This window comes from Vipera ursinii (assembly GCF_947247035.1).
Source record: "Vipera ursinii genome assembly, chromosome: 1".
Lineage (NCBI taxonomy): Eukaryota > Metazoa > Chordata > Lepidosauria > Squamata > Viperidae > Vipera > Vipera ursinii.
The window spans coordinates 177,425,983-177,448,778 of record NC_139512.1 but is presented as its reverse complement, the minus strand read 5'-3'; the positions used below and the strand labels follow the sequence as shown (position 1 = coordinate 177,448,778).

General features: G+C 37.3%; 1 protein-coding gene across 4 annotated transcripts in view; it reads right to left on the bottom strand.

The window, feature by feature from the left end:
* The window catches only part of PARD3B (par-3 family cell polarity regulator beta), a 574,309-nt gene that overhangs the window by 301,589 nt on the left and 249,924 nt on the right, over positions 1-22,796 (bottom strand). For 3 of the 4 annotated variants that reach the window (XM_083371323.1, XM_083371326.1, XM_083371325.1), the window contains 2 exons: positions 19,333-19,420; positions 17,672-17,790 (listed from right to left, as the gene is read on the bottom strand). In XM_083371323.1, coding sequence (XP_083227449.1) covers positions 17,672-17,790; positions 19,333-19,420 — 207 coding nt within the window. The remainder of the gene's footprint in view (positions 1-17,671; positions 17,791-19,332; positions 19,421-22,796) is intronic. The other variant, XM_083371324.1, reaches the window with a different exon arrangement.

The following is a 22,796-nucleotide window of genomic DNA, read 5'->3' as shown; positions in this document are numbered from 1 at the left end:
TTGTTTTTTTTAGATATATACCTTGTATTTAGCTCTGGGAAGTCAGGGGGGGGTAGGGGGGAGGGGGGGAAGTAGGGGGGAAGGAGGGTGGGAAAGGGGGGAGTTAGGGGGGGGAGGGGGAGGGGGGAGGTAGGGGGGGAGGAGGGCAGGGGAAGGGGGGTTTTTTAAAGGAAAACTGTATTTTAAAACTTTTCAATAAAAAAAAAAAATAAAAAAAAAAAAGAGTTGGGATAAAATTATTTATTCCAGGGGCATACAGCAAAATCAAAATGTAGACAAATCTTCACAATGTTATAATTCATAACACTACATTTTGCCAGGACTATCTCACTTCCACACATAGTATTGTTATTATCAGGACAATACAAACTTTCTTTTTCCTTAATAACACCTCTGCTTTTCATTCCTAAGTAATGCACAGCTAATGAAAGCTAGCATATGGCTTCCTTTATACTTTTGTTGTTGCCTGTCTTTCTCATACACTAAATGAAGCACATTAATCCCCTCACAATGAAATATCCCCAAACATTAATAATCCACATTCTAATGGAACCTGTAATAGCCATTATCACTTCTACTCAGTTTCCAGGTCATAATGATCAGTATTCTAATATAGAAAAATTACCAGCAAAGACTGTCCTTAGCAGAGAGTCACAGAATAGAAGTAATCTTGGAAACAATCTGTCCAGTATAGGACCGGTTACTACAGCAGCCCTGACCAATAGACATCCACTGAGCCTCTGCTTAAAGGCCTCCTGTGCAGGAGCTTCCACCACCTTTCAGGCTACTTTGATCTATTGTTAAATAGTTCTTACCATTAGGAAACATTTCTCATATCTAAGCAAAATCTACTTCCTTTCAGCTTAAAACAGTTGTAGGCAGAAACTTTAATAATAATAATAATAATAATAATAATAATAATAATAATAATAATAATAATAATAATAATAATAATAATAATAAGAAGAAGAAGTAGTAGTAGTAGTAGTAGTAGTAGTAGTAGTAGTAGTAGTTGGAAGGTACCTTGGAGGTCATCTAGTCCAACCCCCTGCTCAGGCAGGAAACCCTATACCATTTCAGACAAATGGCTGTCCAGTCTCTTCTTAAAAACTTCCAGTGTTGGAGCATTCACCACTTCTGAAGGCAGGTTGTTCCACTGGTTAGTTGTTCTAACTGTCAGGAAGTTTCTCCTTAGTTCTAGGTTGCTTCTCTCCTTGACTAGTTTCCATCCATTGCTTATTGTCCTGCCTTCAGGTGCTTTGGAGAATAGCTTGCCTCCCTCTTCCTTGTGGCAGTCCCTGAGATACTGGAACACTGCTATCATGTCACCCCTAGTTTTTCTCTTCATTAAACTAAAAAGGTAAAGGTAAAGGTTCCCCCGCACATGCGTGCTAGTCGTTTCCGACTCTAGGGGCTGGTGCTTATCTCTGTTTCAAAGCCGAAGAGCCAGCGCTTGTCCGAGGACGTCTCCGTGGTCATGTGGCTGGCATGACTAGACGCCAAAGGCGCATGGAACGCTGTTACCTTTCCACCATAGTGGTCCCTATTTTTCTACTTGCATTTTTATGTGCTTTCGAACTGCTAGGTTGGCAGAAGCTGGGACGAGTAACAGGTGCTCACTGTTACACAGCACTCGGGATTCGACCCGCCAAACTGCCGACCATCTGGTCGACAAGCTCAGTGTCCTAACCCACTGAGTCCCTATTTTCATTAAACTAGACATACCCAATTCCAGCAACCGTTCCCTATATGTTTTAACCTCCAGTCCCCCAATCATCTTTGTTGCTCTTCTCTGTACCCTTTCTAGAGTCTCAACATCTTTTTTACATCGTGGTGACCAAAACTGGATGCAGTATTCCAGGTGTGGCCTTACCAAAGCATTTTAAAGTGGTATTAGTACTTCACTTGATCTTGATTCTATCCCTCTGTTAATGCAGCCTAGCACTGTGTTGGTTTTTTTGGCAGCTGCAGCACACTGCTGGCTCATATTGAACTGATTGTCTACTAGGACTCCGAGATCCCTCTCACAGTTACTACTATCGAGCAAGGTACCACCTATGCTATACCTGTGCATTTGATTTTTCCTGCCTAAATGTAGAACCTTACTTTTTTCACCATTGAATTTCATTTTGTTAGATAGCGCCCAGTGTTCGAGTCTGTCCAGATCTTCCTGTATTTTAAGCTTATCTTCTGGAGTATTGGCTATTCCTGCCAGCTTGGTGTCATCTGCAAATTTGATGAGTTCCCCATCTATCCCCTCATCCAAATCGTTGATGAAGATGTTGAAGAGCACTGGGCCCAGAACAGAGCCCTGGGGCACCCCACTACACACTTCCTTCCATGTAGATGCAGTTCCATTGAGGACCACACGCTGAGTACGGCCTGTCAGCCAGCTACAAATCCATCTGCTGGTGATGCTATCTAAACCACATTTTTCTATCTTATCAAGTAGAAGGTTGTAATCTACTTTATCAAATGCCTTACTGAAGACCAAGTAAATTATATCTACAGCAGAGTGAATAGAGGCTGTAGAAGGATGCTACAAAGAACAAAAAGGGGCTCTTCACCTACATTCAAGAGCGAATAGGATATATCGTCATCTTTGGGGGGTCTATCTTGCATGATCAAATGCAGCATCTGAGTCCAACTGGGCTGGATTTACTGTGTTTTGCCATCTTCGGCCTTTCATGCAGGTGTTTGCCATCTGTGTTGAAGTGGAAGGCAATGCAGGCAACAGTGTGAGGTGCTTCTTGTAGGATATGACCATATCATTGTAGGTGTTTCACCCACATCTTCTTAAATATTGATGCAATGCCCATTTGCTACTGTACTGTGTCACTGCTGACATGATCAGGAAGAGAAACACCTAACGATCAATGAAAGGTGCACATCTCTGTGGCATGTAGAGAGTACTCTTTGCATTTGGTGGTTGGCAAGCACTCAACAACTTATAAAGTTATTGCATGTACCATTGTTTTATACACCTTTTATTTTAGATAGATTGGCATGGATTGATTGCAGAGCACTCCAGTGATCTTCTATCGTAGCCATGTTTTGTTCTAATGATGAAGTGCATGCAAAAGTGAACAAAGCAAAAGGATATTTATTTATTTATTTATTTTAATTCCATTTATATCCCACCCTGCTCCGAAGACTCAGGGCGGCTTACAAGCTTAGCAGTAGCCTTCATTCTATGTATATGCCTGCTTATTAGGGCTTTCGGGGGGGCCCAAGCGGCATTTTTACAAAGTCAGCTTATTGCCCCCAACAATCTGGGTCCTCATTCTACCTACCTCGGAAGGATGGAAGGCTGAGTCAACCTTGAGCCTGGTGGGATGCAAACCTGCACTAATTGCAGGCAGCTGGTGTTACTTAAGGAGGCATTGGCCCACTGCTCCACCAAGGCAAATGATAAAATAAGCATGGGATTATTCAACCCCTGATTATTTAGTTTTGTTTAAATGTGTCCCCCTAAGAAATTTTGAACCACAGGACGTTTGATTAAAATGTGATCTGGAAGTTCAGAGTACTGAACTTGAATGAGTACAAACCCCCAAAGCCATAGGAATTGCATCCGAGTGTCCTGAAAGAAATTGCTAATAGTTTTGACAAAATTTATGTTTGTCTTAACTGAAATTTCAGATAATTGGAGGAGGAGGATTGTTGTTTTTATTCAGAAGAGGGAAAAAGGAAGATCCAGGAGCTAGAGACCAGACCATATAACACTGAAACCATAAAGAGGTTAATCTGTCAGCACTTTAAAACAATATATGAATTACCAGATGTCAGTAAATATTTGCCAAGAACATATGTTGCCAAGCTAAACTTCATTTCCTTAACAAATTGGAGAAATGCTGTAGAACTATTTAGCAAAGCATTTGACAGAATACCCTTAAACTTTATGTCTGATACACAGTTAAATGGTGGATTGAAATGACAATAATATAGTTGGTTTGAAAACTGTATTCAAAGAATGCTCATCAACATTTTTACATCAAACGAAAGAGAGCCACTGAATGGGGTGCCACAAAGTTCAGACATTTTGATTAATGAATCGAATATAGAGGTGGTGGGAATGCTTAACAAATTTGCAGATGACACAAAATTACTAGTTAATACTCTAGAAGACAGAAATAAAATTAAGTGATTGTGATACATTAGAGAAATAGACTGAAAATAATAGGCTGAAAATTAAGAAAGACAAATGCAAAATTGTTCACTTTGGAAAAAAATCAAATGCAGAGATATAGCATAATCCAAAAACAGTACATTTGCAAACTGGAATTATAGCTAATATCAAGATGAAAATGAATAAGCAAGCGGTCCTAGCTTCCAAAAAGGCAAATGACATTTTGCTCAGATTACAGGATTCCAAAATCATAAATAGTTGTTGTTGTTGTTAGCTGCGAAGTCGTGTCTGACCCATCACAACCCTATGGACAATGTTCCTCCAGGCCTTCCTGTCCTCTACCATCTTCTGGAGTCCATTTAAGCTCACGCCTACTGCTTCAGTGACTCCATTCAGCCATCTCATTCTCTGTCGTCCCCTTCTTCTCTTGCCCTTAATCTTTCCCAGCATTAGGCTCTTCTCCAGTGAGTCCTTCCTTTTCATTAGGTGGCCAAAGTATTTGAATTTCAACTTCAGGATCTGGCCTTCTAAAGAGCGGTCAGGGTTGATCTCCTCTAGGACTGACCGGTTTGATCGCCTTGCAGTCCAAGGGACTCGCAGGAGTCTTCTCCAGCACCATAGCTCAAAGGCCTCAATTCTTTGACGCTCGGCCTTTCTTATGGTCCAACTTTCACTGCCATACATTGCAACTGGGAAGACCATAGCCTTGACTATACGCACTTTAGCTGATAGGGTGATGTCTCTGCTTTTTAGTGTGCTGTCTAGATTTGTCATGGCTTTCCTCCCAAGGAGCAAGCGTCTTTTAATTTCTTGGCTACAGTCTCCATCTGCAGTGATCTTGGAGCCCAGGAAAATAAAATCTGTCACTACCTCCATTTCTTCCCCATCTATTTGCCAGGAATTGAGAGGGCTGAATGCCATGATCTTGGTTTTCTTAATGTTTAGTTTCAACCCAACATTTGCACTCTCCTTTTTCACCCGCAACAAGAGGCTCTTTAGTTCTTCTTCACTTTCTGCCATTAGAGTGGTATCATCTGCATATCTTAGGTTGTTGATATTTCTTCCAGCAATCTTAATTCCAACTTTTGATTCATCTAGCCCTGCCTTTCTCATGATGTGCTCTGCATATAAGTTAAACAGGCAGGGCGACAGTATACAGCCTTGCCGGACTCCTTTCCCAATTTTGAACCAATCAGTGCTTCCGTGTCCAGTTCTCACAGTTGCTTCTTGGCCCGCATATAGGTTTCTCAAGAGACAAATAAGATGGTCTGGTATGCCCATCTCTTTAAGAACTTGCCAGTTTGTTATGATCCACACAATCAAAGGCTTTAGCATAGTCAATGAAGCAGAAGTAGATGTTTTTCTGGAACTCTCTAGCTTTCTCCATGATCCAGCGTATGTTGGCAATTTGATCTCTAGTTCCTCTGCCTCTTCGAAATCCTGCCTGTACTTCTGGTAGCTCTCAATCCACATGCTGCTGGAGTCTAGCTTGTAGGATTTTAAGCATAACTTTACTAGCATGAGAAATGAGTGCAATGGTGCGATAGTTTGAACATTCTTTGGCACTGCCTTTCTTTGGAATTGGAATGTAAACTGGTCTTTTCCAATCCTGTGGCCACTGTTGAGTTTTCCAAATTTGCTGGCAAATTGAGGGTAGCACTTTTACTGCATCATCTTTTAAGATTTTGAATAGCTCAGCTGGAATACTGTCACCTCCACTAGCTTTGTTGTTGCTCAGCTTTTCTAAGGCCCACTTCACTTCACATTCTAGGATGTCTGGCTCGAGGTCAGTGACCACCTCATTGTGATTATCAGGGATGTTAAGCTCATTCTTGTATAGTTCTTCTATGTAATTTTGCCACCTCTTCTTAATCTCTTCTGCCTGTGTTAGGTCCCTGCCATTTTGGTCTTTTATAATGCCCATTTTTGCATGAAACATTCCCTTCATCTCTCCAATTTTCTTGAAAAGATCTCTGGTCCTCCCTATTCTATTGTTTTCTTCTATTTCTTTGCACTGTTCATTTAAGAAGGCATTCTTATCTCTTCTAGCTATTCTCTGGAATTCTGCATTCAATTGGGGGTATCTTCCTTTTTCTCCCTTGCCTTCACATTCTAGGATGTCTGGCTCGAGGTCAGTGACCACCTCATTGTGATTATCAGGGACGTTAAGCTCATTCTTGTATAGTTCTTCTATGTAATTTTGCCACCTCTTCTTAATCTCTTCTGCCTGTGTTAGGTCCCTGCCATTTTGGTCTTTTATAATGCCCATTTTTGCATGAAACATTCCCTTCATCTCTCCAATTTTCTTGAAAAGATCTCTGGTCCTCCCTATTCTATTGTTTTCTTCTATTTCTTTGCACTGTTCATTTAAGAAGGCATTCTTATCTCTTCTAGCTATTCTCTGGAATTCTGCATTCAATTGGGCGTATCTTCCTTTTTCTCCCTTGCCTTTCGCTTTCCTCCATTCCTCAGCTATTTACAAAGCTTCCTCAGACAGCCATATTTCTTTCTTGCATTTCTTTTTCTTTGGGATGGTTTTGGATGCTACCTGTTGTACAATGTTGCGAACCTCTGTCCATAGTTCTTCAGGCACTCTGTCTATCAAATCTAATTCCTTAAATCTATTTGTCACCTCTACTGTATATTCAACCGGGATATGATTTAATTCATACCTCAGTGGCCTAGTGCTTTTCTCTACTTTCTTCAGTTTAAGCCTAAACTTTGCAACGAGAAGCTCATGGTCTGAGCCACAGTCAGCTCCTGGTCTTGTTTTTACTGACTGTATAGAGGTTCTCCATCTTTGGCTGCAGAGCACATAGTCAATCTGATTTCTGTGTTGACCGTCTGGTGATGTCCATGTGTAGAGCCGTCTCTTGGGTTGTTGGAAAAGAGTGTTTGCTATGACCATCGTATTCTCTTGACAAAATTCTATCAATCTGTGCCCTGCTTCATTTTATACTCCAAGGCCAAACTTGCCTGTTATTCCGCTTATCTTTTGGCTTCCTACTTTAGCATTCCCCCATGATGATAAGGACATCATTTTTGGGTGTTAGTTCTATAAGGTGCTGTAGGGCTTCATAGAACCGGTCAATTTCATCCTCTTCAGCACTGGTGGTTGGGGCATAGACTTGGACTACTGCGATATTGAATGGTTTGCCTTGGATTCGAACTGAGATCATTCTGTCATTTTGAGGATTGTATCCCAGTATTGCTTTTCCTACTCTTTTATTGACTATGAAGGCTACTCCATTTCTTCTGAGGGATTCTTGCCCGCAGTAGTATACCTGATGGTCATCTGAATTAAATTCACCCATTCCTGTCCATTTTAGTTCGCTGATACCTAAGATGTCGATGTTCAGTCTTGTCATCTCTTGTTTGACCACGTCCAGGTTTCCTTGATTCATGGATCTTACATTCCAGGTTCCTATGGAGAAAAAATCTTTACAGCATCGGACTTTCCTTTCACCACCAGACACATCCACAGCTGAGCGTCCTTTCAGATTTGGCCCAGTCGCTTCATTCTTTCTGGCGCTACTAGTACTAGCCCTCTGCTCTTCCCCAGTAGCATATTGGACGCCTTCCGACCTGAGGGGCTCATCTTCCAGCGTCATATCGTTTTGCCTTTTGGTACTGTCCATAGGGTTTTCATGGCAAAGATACTGGAGTGGGTTGACATTTCCTTCTCCAGTGGATCACGTTTTGTCAGAACTCTCTGCTATGACCTTTCCGTCTTGGGTGGCCCTGCATGGCATAGCTCATAGCTTCATTGAATTACGCAAGCCCCTTCGCCACGACAAGGCAGTAATCCATGAAGGGGTCAAAAATAGTAACTGTTCCCTTATATGTTGTACTTTGTCTATATCCTACCCCATTTATGCTCATACCAGGTAACATATTTTAAGAAAATGTCAGAAAAAACTGGAAAAAGTTGGGGTCAGAAATAAGTCCTTGGAAAGAGATCATGGGAACTGGGTATATTTAACTTTGAAAGAAGATTCAGCTGAGAAGCAATAGAATAGCTATTTTAGCAGCATAGAAGGATGCTATGGAGATATTCAAGGCTGTTCCTTATCAACCTAGAATGAAAAATGGAATACTGTCTGAATGTTAGGAAAAACAGTGATGCAATCAATCAAGGGAAATGTTGAACATCTTAAAACAAAGCTTGGTTTACCATAATTTGAGGAGATTTTACTGAGATTGGGCACTTAGGGACTAGCTGGACACTTTAAAGTCTGTGATTTTAATATTTTATGAACATTAGCCAAAATACTCAGCACTACTCTGCTTTTTCCATTACATTAAATATATTTATATTTTAAGTTACCCTATTGTTAGATCCTGGGGCTTATAGTTTAAATACTATGCAAGTTATAAATGAATATTATGTTTTGGAGCCATTTTCTTAAACAATTTACTCACAATAGGATTCCAATATAGACTGCCATTGTCCCTCTTTCCAGAAAGAAAAAGCAGTGAATAAGTTCCGTAGCCTCATCAACAACTTCATCTCTAACAAGCCCCATGCATTTGACAAGAATTCCTTCTCACAGCAAATTCAAATGCATTTGCCGCTGGGATTGCTGGCAAAATAAGATGAATCTCTCAATATAGCTAAAGCAAATGATGAACACTCGTGGTCCAATTATGATTAAGCATGCTCCATAACCATGACATGCTTATGTATGTATAAGAGGGAGAAAAATAGGCAAAAATACAAAATGCCTGCCTTGCCTAGAGGTCATTATTGGAAAAGAAAGAGCTAGGATACTTTGTTTCTCCATGACTTTGAATTCTCTAGAGTTGAGTCCCGTTGATTTCCTTTGGATTTTTCATGTGTGACAAATTTCTATCTCTCTAAATTTGTGAGAAAGGTCAGGCAACTAAATACTTCTGTATACAAACGTATGTAACTTTAATAAGTAAAATAAATAAATACATGTGATGATTCATAACCCTAGATATACAAAAACTTATAAAACTATGGTAATCTGTAAGGTCTACAATATACTAGGTTAGCAAGATGAAATTCAGTCTAAGCACAAGAATTAAACTGACTCCACCTGAATCAAACAGAGAATAGATTAGAAATGGTGACTTGCTTTTAATTAAAATGGGCATAGAATTATTAAATACTGATTCCTTAAGAATTCCATCCTACATGATGATTCCATATGATGAGAATTAATTATTTGCCAAATATTCAAAGAGAGATTTCATAAAACACATATTCCTTTACAGGGTTGGGTAATTTTCTGAAAGAGAAATGCAACTAATCTTTCTCTAATATGTTTGGGTCCAAGAGATTTCTGCAGAAGTTGTTTAACCTAGGCTGAATCAGGTTGCAGGAGAATCAATTCAGAAAAAAATGGCAGGCATATCCTCAGTGAAAGACATGATCTCCCATTTCTATGATATACAATTCTTAAAATGAGCCATTTAGTACTTATGCAGAAACAAAAAATGCAGTAAAAATGCTAGTAATTTTAAGATGAAAGGGATTCTACGCATAACTTACAGCAGAAGAAATGCAAGCCATAATCACTATTGGTATAATCCTCTGTATTTCCACTCAGAAATAAATCCAGCAAGGCAGAGGGACTGATTCCCAGTTAAATGTTGTATGTCTTTGAAACCAGCTTGTTCAGGGTCAGGACTCTTGACTTTAAAAAAATTGATCTAATGTCTGAGAACAGGGTCTTTATATTTATTGCATTTCTGTACTTTCATCATTCTCAAGGTGGTTTACAACAAAACACCAGATTATAGAAAATCAGAAAGAACAGTTAAATGAGCAGAGCAGTTGTAAGAAACCAGTAAAAGGTTTTAGGCGTTAAAAGGTTGAAAAATATATTTTAAAAACTGTAATGCCTTTCAGGAAACATTTGTATAATATTTCCATTCCTCAGATTTCTACAGAACTACATTTGTTAAAATGAAGTAACATTGCTTCAGAATGTATGTATCTCAGCGAATGTAGAATTGGCACTTTCTGACTATTTCTTACTATTTGCCAATATAATTTGGGATGATGGTCTTTAAAACAGATAGCAGATGAAATGTTAGCAAGTGTAAGATTCATCGTGTGTCAGGTTAAAGAAAAAAAAGGGGAGGGGGAACAACAAGTCTCCAAAATCACAAGTTGCTACACTATCCATTCATCTCACGATTACTATGTACATAAAGAGGATCTCATTTTCCCCTGAAAGGTAATCTTCTTAAAAAAATGTTTAAGATCAGTAATTCTATGAAGTGGTCTGTAATCAGAATAAGCCCTGCGTTATTTCTTTGACATTTCCTTAACATTTGCTCACATGAAACATTTTCACTAGCCTCTCACGTTACCCCATTTGCTTTGTAGTCTATGGAGCTTTTCAGTTGGGCCAAATTAAAGCAGCTTTACCAGGTCCCTTCAGAATATTTCACTACTTCAAATCCTGAACGACGTTCCTCATTTAAAGAGAAATCCTCCTTCCCCTCTTTACACGACTCCAAGGTCATCCCTTGGATATTTATGTACACGGTATTCCTGCCTTTGTGACACAATTTCCTTTTTCTAGGCTAAAATTCCTCTTCCACTAACAGAGTCCTGATATCTGTACAATTCCACTAGCACCTGCTAACATTGCCCTGAACAATGGAAAAACAGTAATGTTTCTTCATCAGTTTCCTTTGCCACAGAAAATGTTTGGGATAACATCTGGTGAGCTTCTCAGAGTTGCTCTGGTGTTAACCACCATCAAATTGAATTAAGTACACAAATAAAGAAATATCGGGTGTTCTTAGTAATTTTCAAATTCCAAAAAGTTGTAGATTTTAAATTCAACTTGTTTTTCCCTCCAAAAAAGTATATTTGTTCATCTATGACTTTTTAATAATAGTAGCCAAATGCAATTATCACTTTTTTTTTTGCTAAAATCCATGTGCTATGTTAATCAAGGTCAGGTTTGTCACATTATTAAGGAAGGTAGCATTTTATTTTTATACAGGGCAGCAGCTAACTTCTCAAATGAGCAGAATAATCTTCACAGCAAAAGTGGAAAAAAAGGGTAATAATTGGTGAAAACACAAATTATATACCAAATGAATAATTTTCCATTGAGTGAATCAAACTTTGAAATAAAATACACCCATGCATGTCAACAGACAAGATAGAAATGTAGCACTATTTTCCTACTTTAACATTATGAGATATTTTATACAAACTGATGCACAGCAAAATCATTGCATGTTGATAACAATCGCTTCCCTATTTAGCTGCAAGCTAAAACTCATAGGGCTTTCATTCTTCTGAATACTGTTCCCTTTCTGTAGGTAAGAAGACTTATACAAGGCCCACGTAGGCTTTGTGTATATATGTTTATGGAAGAGGGTAAGCAATATCAATATAAATAATAAAATGATAGGCTTTTTTTAAAGTATTTGTCTCCTGTTACTGCTTGGGAAAAATTCATTTTTCACGCAGCTGGAGAAAAACACTGATGCTCACGTGATTGGTTAATGCATTTTACTGCATAATGTGGCAATTATTGCCTATACAACTGTCCTATTGTGCCTGAATAGGAAGTGGCATCATCCTTACAATAAATTGTACGGTAATTAGCTATTTCCCCTCATTTCCTTTCTGAACTCCAATAACACTCATCTATATCATCTGTCTTGTTTATTTGCAAAAGTAAGATCAAACCATCTGTACTGCCACTAAATTGGATGGACTGTAATTTTCAGATCTCTAAAGCAAAGGTTAAAAGTTCAACCCTTGGAATTGTTCACCAAGGGTCAGATAGCGTTGAATTGAGGTGCCCTAAGAGATCACATGCATAAAGATAACTGGACCACCAGGATCACCAACACCTCTATGGGGGGAGAGGGAAAAAAAATAGTATAACCCAGTAATTTAGGGCTTGCTAACAAAATCAAGCCTTCTCATCTCTCAGTCACACAGAAAGGAAAGCTTTGGCCACCTGCTCCTTTTGCATCCTTACCACAGGCACTCTCAGGTTAGTGGCCTCTGAACTTCAGTTATAATGACATCTCTCAAATAGGGATCATCTATTATTTACATAATTATTTCTCCCAAGAAGCTGCAGTCGCCAAGAATGCTTAATTAACCAATGACATCTTTTCCTAGAGTTTCGGCTCATTCCCCTTTAGTTAATGCTTTTCATCAGACTGGCTAATTTAGTTATTACACCTTTTCCAACTATGCACAGCTAGTAAATTAATCAGAGGACAATATCTAACAGGTTTAAAACAGAAAAAGAGTAAAATATTAAGATTTTTCTCATCAAAGTTTGTGAAAGACTTCTCAGCAGCAGTGACAACTTTCTATGGTCTTTGACCATAACAAAGGTTGATTTGATTTGAACGCTCTACTAGTACCAGATGCTGATCCTATTCGGGTCAGCATATTTTAATTTCAGTGATGAAATGCAGTGGTCCACCTGTGTGCTGCACATTGATGAAATGAGAGAAAAACTGTAAGGGAGATAATGTTGAATATTATAGAGCCATTCCATATGTCCCCTTTGAAAAGTAAAAGCAAAAGGCAACGTAAACATTTTTAAAAACCTAGCAAGGGACACAAAGTAAGCAGATCTGGCTATTTATCTGACTCTGGATCAAGTTGTACTTCCTCTGAAGTAGTTGGGTGTCCTTCAGCGTGTTCCTAAGCTCAGTTTTACTTGTTAATATCACACGGAGTTGGAAAGCATTTTTCCACCTTCAGCTGGCATCCCAAATATAACCCATGCCTGAAGCATGCAGGCTTGCCAGATTGACTAAGGGCCTGATACCTTCTTGGGTTGCCTCTGAACAGCCTTCAAAAGCTAGTTGGTGTGGAATATGGCTGCTAGGGTTTTGACTAGCTCAAAGATTTGAGCATATAATTCAACAGATTGCACTGGTTAGCTACGTGCTTCTGGATGCTGCTTTGTTTTTCATTTTAAAACCCTAAGCATCTTAGGACAAAATGCTGAAAAGGCCATCTGCTCCCATATGAATCTGCCAGATCTGTAAGTACAGCCTGAGTGGCTTCCCTTTCAGTTCCCATCTCTTCTGTGAAGCCAGTCAGTAACCATCCAGAAGTTAGTGGTTCCCACTTCAACATCTGCTCCCATTTTCTGGAATTCCTTGCCACCTGAAACTTTTCAGATATACCGGTAAGCTAAAGATTTAGTTTTCCTCTAGCACTTGGTGGCTCTATTTAGTTGATGGTCTAACTCAGGCATGTGAAACTACCGGCCTGCGGGCTGGATGTGTCACACCAAAGCCGTGCCCACCCCATTGCTGGCAATGGGAAAAAATCCACGATATGTCATGTGACATCACGCGATGTCACGCAACATCACGAGTTTGACATGCCTGGTCTAACTGGTTCCCACCCTTCTGACTGAGGGATGTTGTAAAGGGATCCATTATTTTATTTCAATTATGCTTTTAAAATGTAGATTATATTTAAATTCTGTTTTCAGTTATGCTTTTGTTTTAAATGAATTATCAGAAAAGTGAGACCAAATATGTCAAATAAGTATATGAATGAAACACGTGAGCTGCTTTTCTTTTACACCAAGTTTGTCATCCAGCTGGTACTTCTGGACAGGAAATATAGTGCTTAAATGCCCTCTTTATTTTGGACTCAAAGGAATTTGGAGTAGAAGGAACAATTATGAAAAAATATTTGATTTACTAAGGGTGCAGGCTGCTTTCACTACCTCCAAGAGTCACTGATCCATCTCTTAGCTGCACTTTATGTGTCACACAAGGACCATTGCTTCTGCACCAAGAGTTCTCGGAAACCTATTCCTATGAATCAGGCAAGATTGAATGCCTAATTATGACCAAGATGGATAATAATCTCAAACTACATGTTAAAAATAAGAGACAGGTGACTGAATTTTCTTCCAAACTGGAAAGATTAGTTGAGGATAAGAGCTAGGCAAACCTATCTCATGCACATTTTATTTTTGTTATGTTTAACAATGAAAAAAATCGTTTCAAACTTTCATCTGCATTGACCTAGACTGGTAAACATATCTATCAGCTAAGCATGGATCTGTCAAATGCTCAGGAATGAGGAAAGCATTATCTCTTGGCAGGTACTTTATTACAAAGTTGCATATGTGGAGCAAGTTCGTGTGTCTATACTTCTGGGTAGTACCACGTTTGAAGGGTACGGTTTCCTAATTCCTACATCAAAAGTAGTAAGACAAACTTACCATGGTGTGAGTGGACAAGGCCATTCATTTGGGATAACTGTACTGAACTATGCTTCCCTGATGATGAAATATTAAATTCAGATTTTTCACACTGATTATATTTGCTAACAGAACAAAATTAGAATGAAAACAGGTGTTTTCTTATTATATTCAGTAGTACAAAATGCACCTAACGTCTCTATAAACCCCACTCTTTAATTAAATAAAATTAATTTAAAACATACTTTAATTAGATATATCAAGTTTTAATTACAAGTTCATTAATTGCAGCAAAAAAACCCTCTGAAAATGGAGATGAGCATCTAGTAAAGAAAAAAAAAAGCAAGTGTTTGGCAGAAGTGCTACATTTAAAAACAAGAATGTTTCCTGCACATGACTAGCAACTGGCTTGCATTTAGTGTGGTTTAAATTATAGGATAGAAAACATTTAAAAATAGGGATTCTCTCAATTTTCCAGCCAACTAGAAACTTGCTGGTAGATTTGCATTCCCTTTATTTTGTCCTATTCCTCACCTGAAAAAGTCACGGTAGCAGAAACGTTTGCTGACTGCTCCAAGTCACAGGTAATGGTTTATAATTATAACAGAGTGTGCCCACTGCAGTCAGAAGTCGTGAGAGTCGTAAAGTTGGTCACCCGTGTGACTGGCCTGATTTTGAGGCCTTTTTTGTGCAGTCGTTAAATGGCCACTACAGTTGTTAAGCAAATGCCATTGTTGTTAAGGGAAGCAATTATTTGCTATGAGCCAGTTTTGTAGAAAACAGAAAGTGACTGTCCGGTGCTAAAAACAGCTATAAATGAGAGCCAGCTGCCAAGCTCCTGACATGAGGCCACATGACCACTGGGAGGGGGGAAGGGAACAGTGAGAACTTTGGAACCAGGTTGTAGGTATCCCTAGGGACAGTTTTGAACAGTTGCTAAATCACTGGCTAGATGTCAAAACTATCTGCATTTCACAACCTTTTGACAAACTTTTATCCAACAAAACATAATATAAAAAATGAGCAAAAAAAAGCTTCATGAGAGTTTTATCATAGTTTTTTAATTACAAAAAGACTATACATACAGGAGAAGGCCTCGCAGCTCCTTTGTTGTATATTAGACGACCAGGGTGGTGTAATGTCAGGAAGGACCCAACTTCAACTCCAACCCTCAGCATGGAAGCTCAAGGATTTGGGCCATTTATCATTCTTTTAGTATGAGATGAGTTACATTACAAGTCAATTTGACTGTTCATAGTTGATGTATTAGAAGAACAAGTATTTTATTGGAAAATAAACATATATTCTCTATCTAATTTATAAGATGATTCTACACAAGGAATATTTTTGTTTGCAAGATAAACATTTGCATATATAAAATTCAAAGAAATAGACAATAACAAACAACACACATAGACAAATACTTTGTAAATGGTTTTGAAAATGTAAAATATCGTTTAACTACTCTGACCTGTCTATCATCTTCTTTAATATTTATCTTTAGACATATTGAGAGAAAAATAAAAATATACACTCTGTCATTTAAAATGTGAAAGAAAATGGCTTGTCTTTCTTTATAATTAAGCATCTTCAGTTCCTGTTCTCTGAAAGCTTTGCTTACAGGAAGCAATGCCTACACAATGTATAGTAAACAGAAAGGCACAGTTGGCAATGGAATCAATAGACCATAATCTACCATACAGGAATGTATTAGTGTAACAATTATACAGTAAGCACTCACCCGTTTTCATCAGAATATGAATCAAATGTACTTATTTGTATCCTGCAATTTGAACAATTTTAGGTATCGCAGAAAAACCTGTTGCCCATATCATTTCTGTAACATGTCTGACACATGTAGAAACTGTCTAAACATTCCATAAACTCAAACCCACAGGCTGCAATTTCACGTCTGTCTCATCTTCACATTAACACATTCTTTGCATTAGGATGATTTCCAACTGACACTGAAGGCACCAAGCTTTGAGGTTAGCAATAGGTATAATGTGCTCAATTGTAAGACTGATGTGGACAGGCTACAAAATACAAGGCCAAGTTGAAACACCCACGTGTTCGGTAACTGTGCACAAAAGATCTGTCACCTTTCTTCAGAGAAAGCAATTTCAAATGAAATTGTTATATGCTGTGCCAAGAGTGTGGAAATTATTTTCTACCACAGTTCAATACAGTTTGCACAGCTCTGACTGATAGCAAGGCACAATGTTGACACCAATAATGTGTCTTTAAAAGTAAGCTGAGAAGTTGTTGTTGTTGTTGTTACTCTTATTATATACACATCAATGTGAAATCACAGCTGCCAGTTCTTTAGGTGGTATTGGCCTTCATACACATCACGTTCTTCCCAAAAACCTAAGATGATGCAATGTATCAGGGTACTATATGTGTAGATCCAAGCATTGTGGCCTTTTGCAATTGACTAATAAAAATTTTGTCAGTGCACAGTGCTGTCTAAGAGTTTTTGGTATGGCACCTAGTGTACTGTTAGCCACTGGGATCACAAAGATCAGTTTATGCCATAATGTTTCAATTTCGATTTTTAAATCTTGATACCCTGGTTTTACCACAATTTTGTTTGATGGTGTTAAATTATTATTATTGTATTAGTGCATGTCATTATCATATTTATATTTATTTTCTTCCCATTCCCTAGACAATATTTTAAATGGAGAAGCAAAATATTCTAAGGTATCACAAAGAATAAGATACGTGACTTACTGAAATTTTCAACATTTATATATAGACACATATAAATTTTGCATTAACAAGGCACGGTGCTTTTTTCAGGCATTAAGAGTAAAATGATTCAGAGATTACCATATAAACCAAATATTGGGTTCAAACATTGCACCAAAATACAAATCAAGCAAATTATATTATGATTTAGTATAATACAAGACCCTATTCAATCTCTACAATTACAGTTTCTAAACAACAAATACTGCAATGGCAAATATTTTTCCTAATTTTCTGCCAAACTTGGCCTTTCATAATAATTTTTCTTCTGAATTAAGTATTTAATTTAAGAAATTAATTTTAAGAAATAGAACAAGGGAATAGAAACGGCCTGGCCTGATGGGTTTGGGGTTTTAACATTATTTTAACTAACTTACCACATTGGGCACAATCATTTAACTTTAAATCTTGTATCCTGTATTCTTATTTTTATTGCCCTGTACACCGCCCTGAGTCCTTCGGGAGAAGGGCGGTATAAAAATCAAATAAATAAATAAATAAATAAATAAATAAATAAATAAATAAATAAATAAATAAATAAATAAATAAGCAAGCAAGCAGTGAGGCTAAAAATCTTCTCACCACTTCTTACCAAGATCCATGCTCTTGGAAGTCTTCAGGTTAATTGATTCTGTCTGTTTGGCCAGGGTCAGAGATCTGAAGTTGATGGGCTGATCTGGCAAAAAAGTCTCTGAATCTGCTACTATGCTGCTGAAAGAAAGAAATCATACCAAGTATGTGGGGTGAAGATCAGATGTAGCAATTAAATTTTATACAATATAATACATTTTCTCTCCTCAGCTATTATAAGTCATTCAAGGTTTTTTTGCATGAGTTATTGCTTACATTAAATCTAAATCTGCTTTGGGTAACTATCATCCAACCCAAAGGTATAGGTGTTTACCTTTTCTACTCAATTCATCATTATTTTAGTACTAATAAGGCATATTAAAGTTTAACAAACTGCATTAATTTAAGTATTAAAAGTGTACCATCATCTAATACATTTATCATCAGGTTCTTAATTTGTTTCCAATTAGATAAAATTCCTAGCTGCTCTGTAATAGGCCCATGCTTATGATTAAAAAAGTGAATATGCAGTTAAGAAGCAGGGAAATCAAGACCTAACTTAATTATTTCTCCTTTCAATTGAGAAGATCAAAGGCATAGTCCAATGTCCTGTAAACATGAATCTTTTCACAGAATCTCTCTCTTTCTTTAGCTCTGCTTCCAAACTTTGTCCAAAAAAGGCACTCCAAATGTCTCTCAGCAGATCTGGAGGGCTAATGAGGAACTGTGATGGGGAAGGATGACCAAACACTTTTGATTCTGCTAATTTCCATCACTGGGACTTTTAGATTCCAGCCCCCTATTTGGTCCATGACTGTCTTAGATCTAAGTCTAAAATTAAATTTAAAAATAATATGGTATTCTGAAAATTACACATTTCCAAAAATTTCCATACCAAAATTTCACTGGAATTTGTGAAATATATGAATTACATGGACACACATTCTGTCTCAAATTAACACTGCAAGTTTCTTCTGAGGGAAGAGGGAAATTTTATAAAAACTGGACATTTTGAAATATCTTTCTAATTAGAAATGCCAAACAGTGCGATAAGGAGAACTCTGATGAGAAATTGTGCATGTATACAGGCTTCCCAGTCCTTCCAATCTTATCTTTGGCTTGATTCAATCAGGTGTGGAACATAACTAATTTTTTAACCAGCTTCCAATTCTATTCAGAATGTTGGTAAAGAATCTCCTATCAGAGTGGAAAATAAGATAGGAAAGTGGAAACTGCTCTAAAAAGGGACAGTTCCATTTAATGAAATTGCAAATCCCCTATGAACATAAGAACGCTTCCCCCCATCCCAGTATGCAATGAAATATAAAACTGCAAAATGCCCCCAAATGAAAATTTTTATAAGAAGAAATAATTACTAGTAGTAAAACCATTATTACAGTAAGGAATTCAATAGATAGATTTGTTGGATTTAAACTCTGAAGATTTAACAATTCAGTTTGGACTGGCCTCAGTTTCTTCCTACCCAATGGGGATAATGATATCTAAATTCAGTGAGTGTAAGAAAAACAAATCATAATAGATTTGGAAGATGAAGAAGGCTGAATATCAGAGCATATGTTATGGTGCAAATGAACTGTAGAGCAAAACTATTTTTCACATAACATGAAAGAGACTCATTGCTATCACTAGACATGAAATCAAAAATAGTAAACATCTTCAGACCTATGATTATAATCTGTGAATAGCTTCTCACTAGGATGTGGAGGCAACGGGGGTGGGTCTTCATTTTCAGCTGTGCCGCTTTCAAACTCTGAAATTAAAGGGGGGAAAAATAAACAATGGTAGAAGCAAGTATTTGTCTGTTGGCCAAAGAACTGAACTGGCATACAGCATATCTCTTGAAGTAGCGGCAATTTTATACAAATCTCCAAACTAGCTAAACTAGAATTAAAAATACACCAAGCAAAAAAATATTTCCCCCTTAGGATTTTCAACAGACCTGATTTCTGTTTGCTCATGTATAATTAAAGATAAACATATTGAAATTCATCTTATGATGAAAAATGAAAGCCCTATGTTGATTTTAGTAATTTCACTGGATATTCTCTTTCCGATATCTAAGCTTGAGCTAAGACTTAAATAAAACACTCAAATGGATGCACTGATGCTGTATCAGCTAGGCTGCCATATAGTTAAGCTGTGATTCAGTTCTATTTTGTTACCCACAAATTGCTATGCATTAGAAAACAAATAAATAATATATATCTAAAAAACCTGTTAATGACAACACACCCAGCTTTCATTACCTGTAACATTCTTAATCTGAATCTTGGCTTAACATATCAACCATGTGCAAAATTAACTCCCTCGTGTTGCTGCTCCCTGAAACATACATGACATGCATATTTCTCCCAAGGTAAGAGAAAAACCATTTGCAAGTTAAGAGAAGAAAAGCATAATGAATTCTATATTGACCTTCTATCCCATTGAGAGAAGGGAATCTTATTAACTAATAGATGCTTTTAAAGCGAGAAGTACTTGGGGGGAGGAGAGAATAAATTAATATCATCCACAAGCTCTTATTATCTTCATCTAGAAGCTTTAAGAGACAAAATAATGAAGTCTGACCTTCTGGAACAAATTATGAAAGAATGAGTAACTGAATTTTTTATTATAGCCCAAAGCCAGCAACTTACAGCAGCCTACGGACATTGAAACGTCCAGATAATAAACAGATAACTGTTTAATCGTGGAAAATTTGGTTTACCAGTTGTACTGGCAACCCTTACATGCAGCTGCACAAAATTTTGCTACCTTCTAAGTTCCAGCAGACCATCTGTCTGCAAGTAAAAGGGGAAGCAGGAATTCATTAGTGCAATTGGGAAGCGTGCTAACAGGGTTTCAGTACAATTACTGGGTATACCCCCTACAAAATTTGAGAATAACAGGACACACTTTGGAAGGTATGCTTACAATACTTTTTTTTTTAATCTGCCTTTCTGCAGAGCAAATGCAAGGACAGTAAACGGCATTTGCAGTGGTTAGGCTACGTGCTTCTGAGCTAACTTAAGGAAATACAGACCCCATTCTAGTTGTGGGAGGAAGGGTTCAAATGGCCTTTGTTTTAATTTTAAAACAATCGTTTTAAAAAGTGGAGTGGCTAGTAGCTGGGGAGGAGTGAACAAACGCATTGTGGGAGTAAGGGTAGCACAGTACAACAAGTTTGACCCAACGATGCTGCTCAAACCCTAGAAAATCATGGGTCACCAGAGGTGAAGATACAAAACTGGCCGGGACATTCAGGATGCTTAAACAAATGCTCAGGCCAAATCTAAGTATCCCCCCCCCCAACTCTATCAAACAGCAGCCTCTGCTCCATCTAGTCAACTACAGAAAAAAGGGCTTTATTCCCACAAGTGATATTTCTCACTATTCTGGCCTCTATAAAATACAAGATTTTGTTTGAACACTGATGTATCAGAAATGTGAAATAATTTGGCATGCATTTAGTATAACCTTTTCTGTGAATACCATGAAATGCTATTTTTTTATTTGAAACATTTATCACAATTTTTGTTAAAGATGAAGGAGGGATATTTTGCTGTGACACTTTAAAATGTGAAGTTCTACAAATGGGTCTTTTTTTCTTGTGAAAAATGATAGTGGACACAATAATAGAAAGAATGGTAGGGAAAATAAGATATATTGTTCAGGCAAATAGGATTCCCTGCATGCATAAATAATCTGAATCAATGACATCCAGGAACATAACTTTACTCTGATAAAACTGTAGCTGGAAAAAGCTGTGTATATAAAATATGGTCTACATGTAATTGTCTTAATTTGATAGATTAATCAACCTTGATAGTTGATTAATCAGTGGAGAGCAATTTTAATTAGAAGTGCAACACAATAAAAGTTCAGTTGTTTATTTTGTTAAAGTTATACTATTTCAATTCTTATACATTAGATTGTAATAATGAATGAAGAAGAAAAAATATCCATTTTAAATAGAAAATCCAAACTTCCCATGCTTATGGCACTCTAATCCAAATCATATCAGGCAATAATATGTGAAAATAATTGGCATACTCAGGAAGATTTGCAGATATGAAGAAAACAAGACAAATACATAAATAAATAAAAACCCACAAAAACTTTTGAAAGTAAAATGGATCTGAATGAACTCCTCCCCGAAGCAACTACATACAGATAGTCCTTAACCTATGACTGTAATTGAGTCTCAAATTATGGTCGTACGTTCTTGTGGTCATTAAGTGGATCACCACATGATCAGAACCAACTTTATAACATTTCTTTTTTTTTTAATAAAGAGTTTTACAAAAACAAAATTTTACAATATATCCCCAAATCCCTCCCACCCCAAACCCGCCCACTTCCCCCCCACTTCCCAGAGCTAAATACAGGATTATAGTTACAATAATCATATTCTAAATAAAAATTATGCATAATATACAATTAACCAAATTCATAATGTGCTTTAACTCCCCTTTAACATAACTACAAACAAAGTACCAATAACAATATCCCACTAAAATCTACTCATAAGCTAAATGGAACTTTTTAGTCCCATATTTGTTCTGAATATAATTTATCCATCTCCTCCAAACTGAAATATATCTTTCCTGTGAATGATCTTTCAAATAAGCAGAAATCTTAGACATTTCTGCAAGATTCGAAAGTTTAAACACTTTCGGGGTGTTTAGGGATAGGGGTAGGGAGGGATAGGTAGGGGAGGGGGAGAGGGGATTGTTAAAGATAAAATGTATTTTAAAACTTTTCAATAAAAAAAGAAACTTTAAACACCCATTCTTCTATAGTGGGCAAACTATCCTTCTTCCAATATTGTCCCACCAGTAACTGTGCTGCTGTTATCATGTTCAACATCAAGTTAGTTTCTTTAACATCACAATCTACAACAATACCCAATAAAAACAATTGCGGAGAAAACTTTATCTTTCTCTTAAAAATCTTTTGAATGTTCCACCAAATTTTGATCCAAAAAGCTTTATATTTCTACAAGTCCACCACATGTGAAAATAGGTAGCTTCTAAACTACCACATCTCCAACATTTAGACTGTAAGTTAGGATACATGTTGGACAACTTCTTGGGATCCAGAGGCCATCTATAAAACATTTTATAAAATGTTTTATAACATTTCTT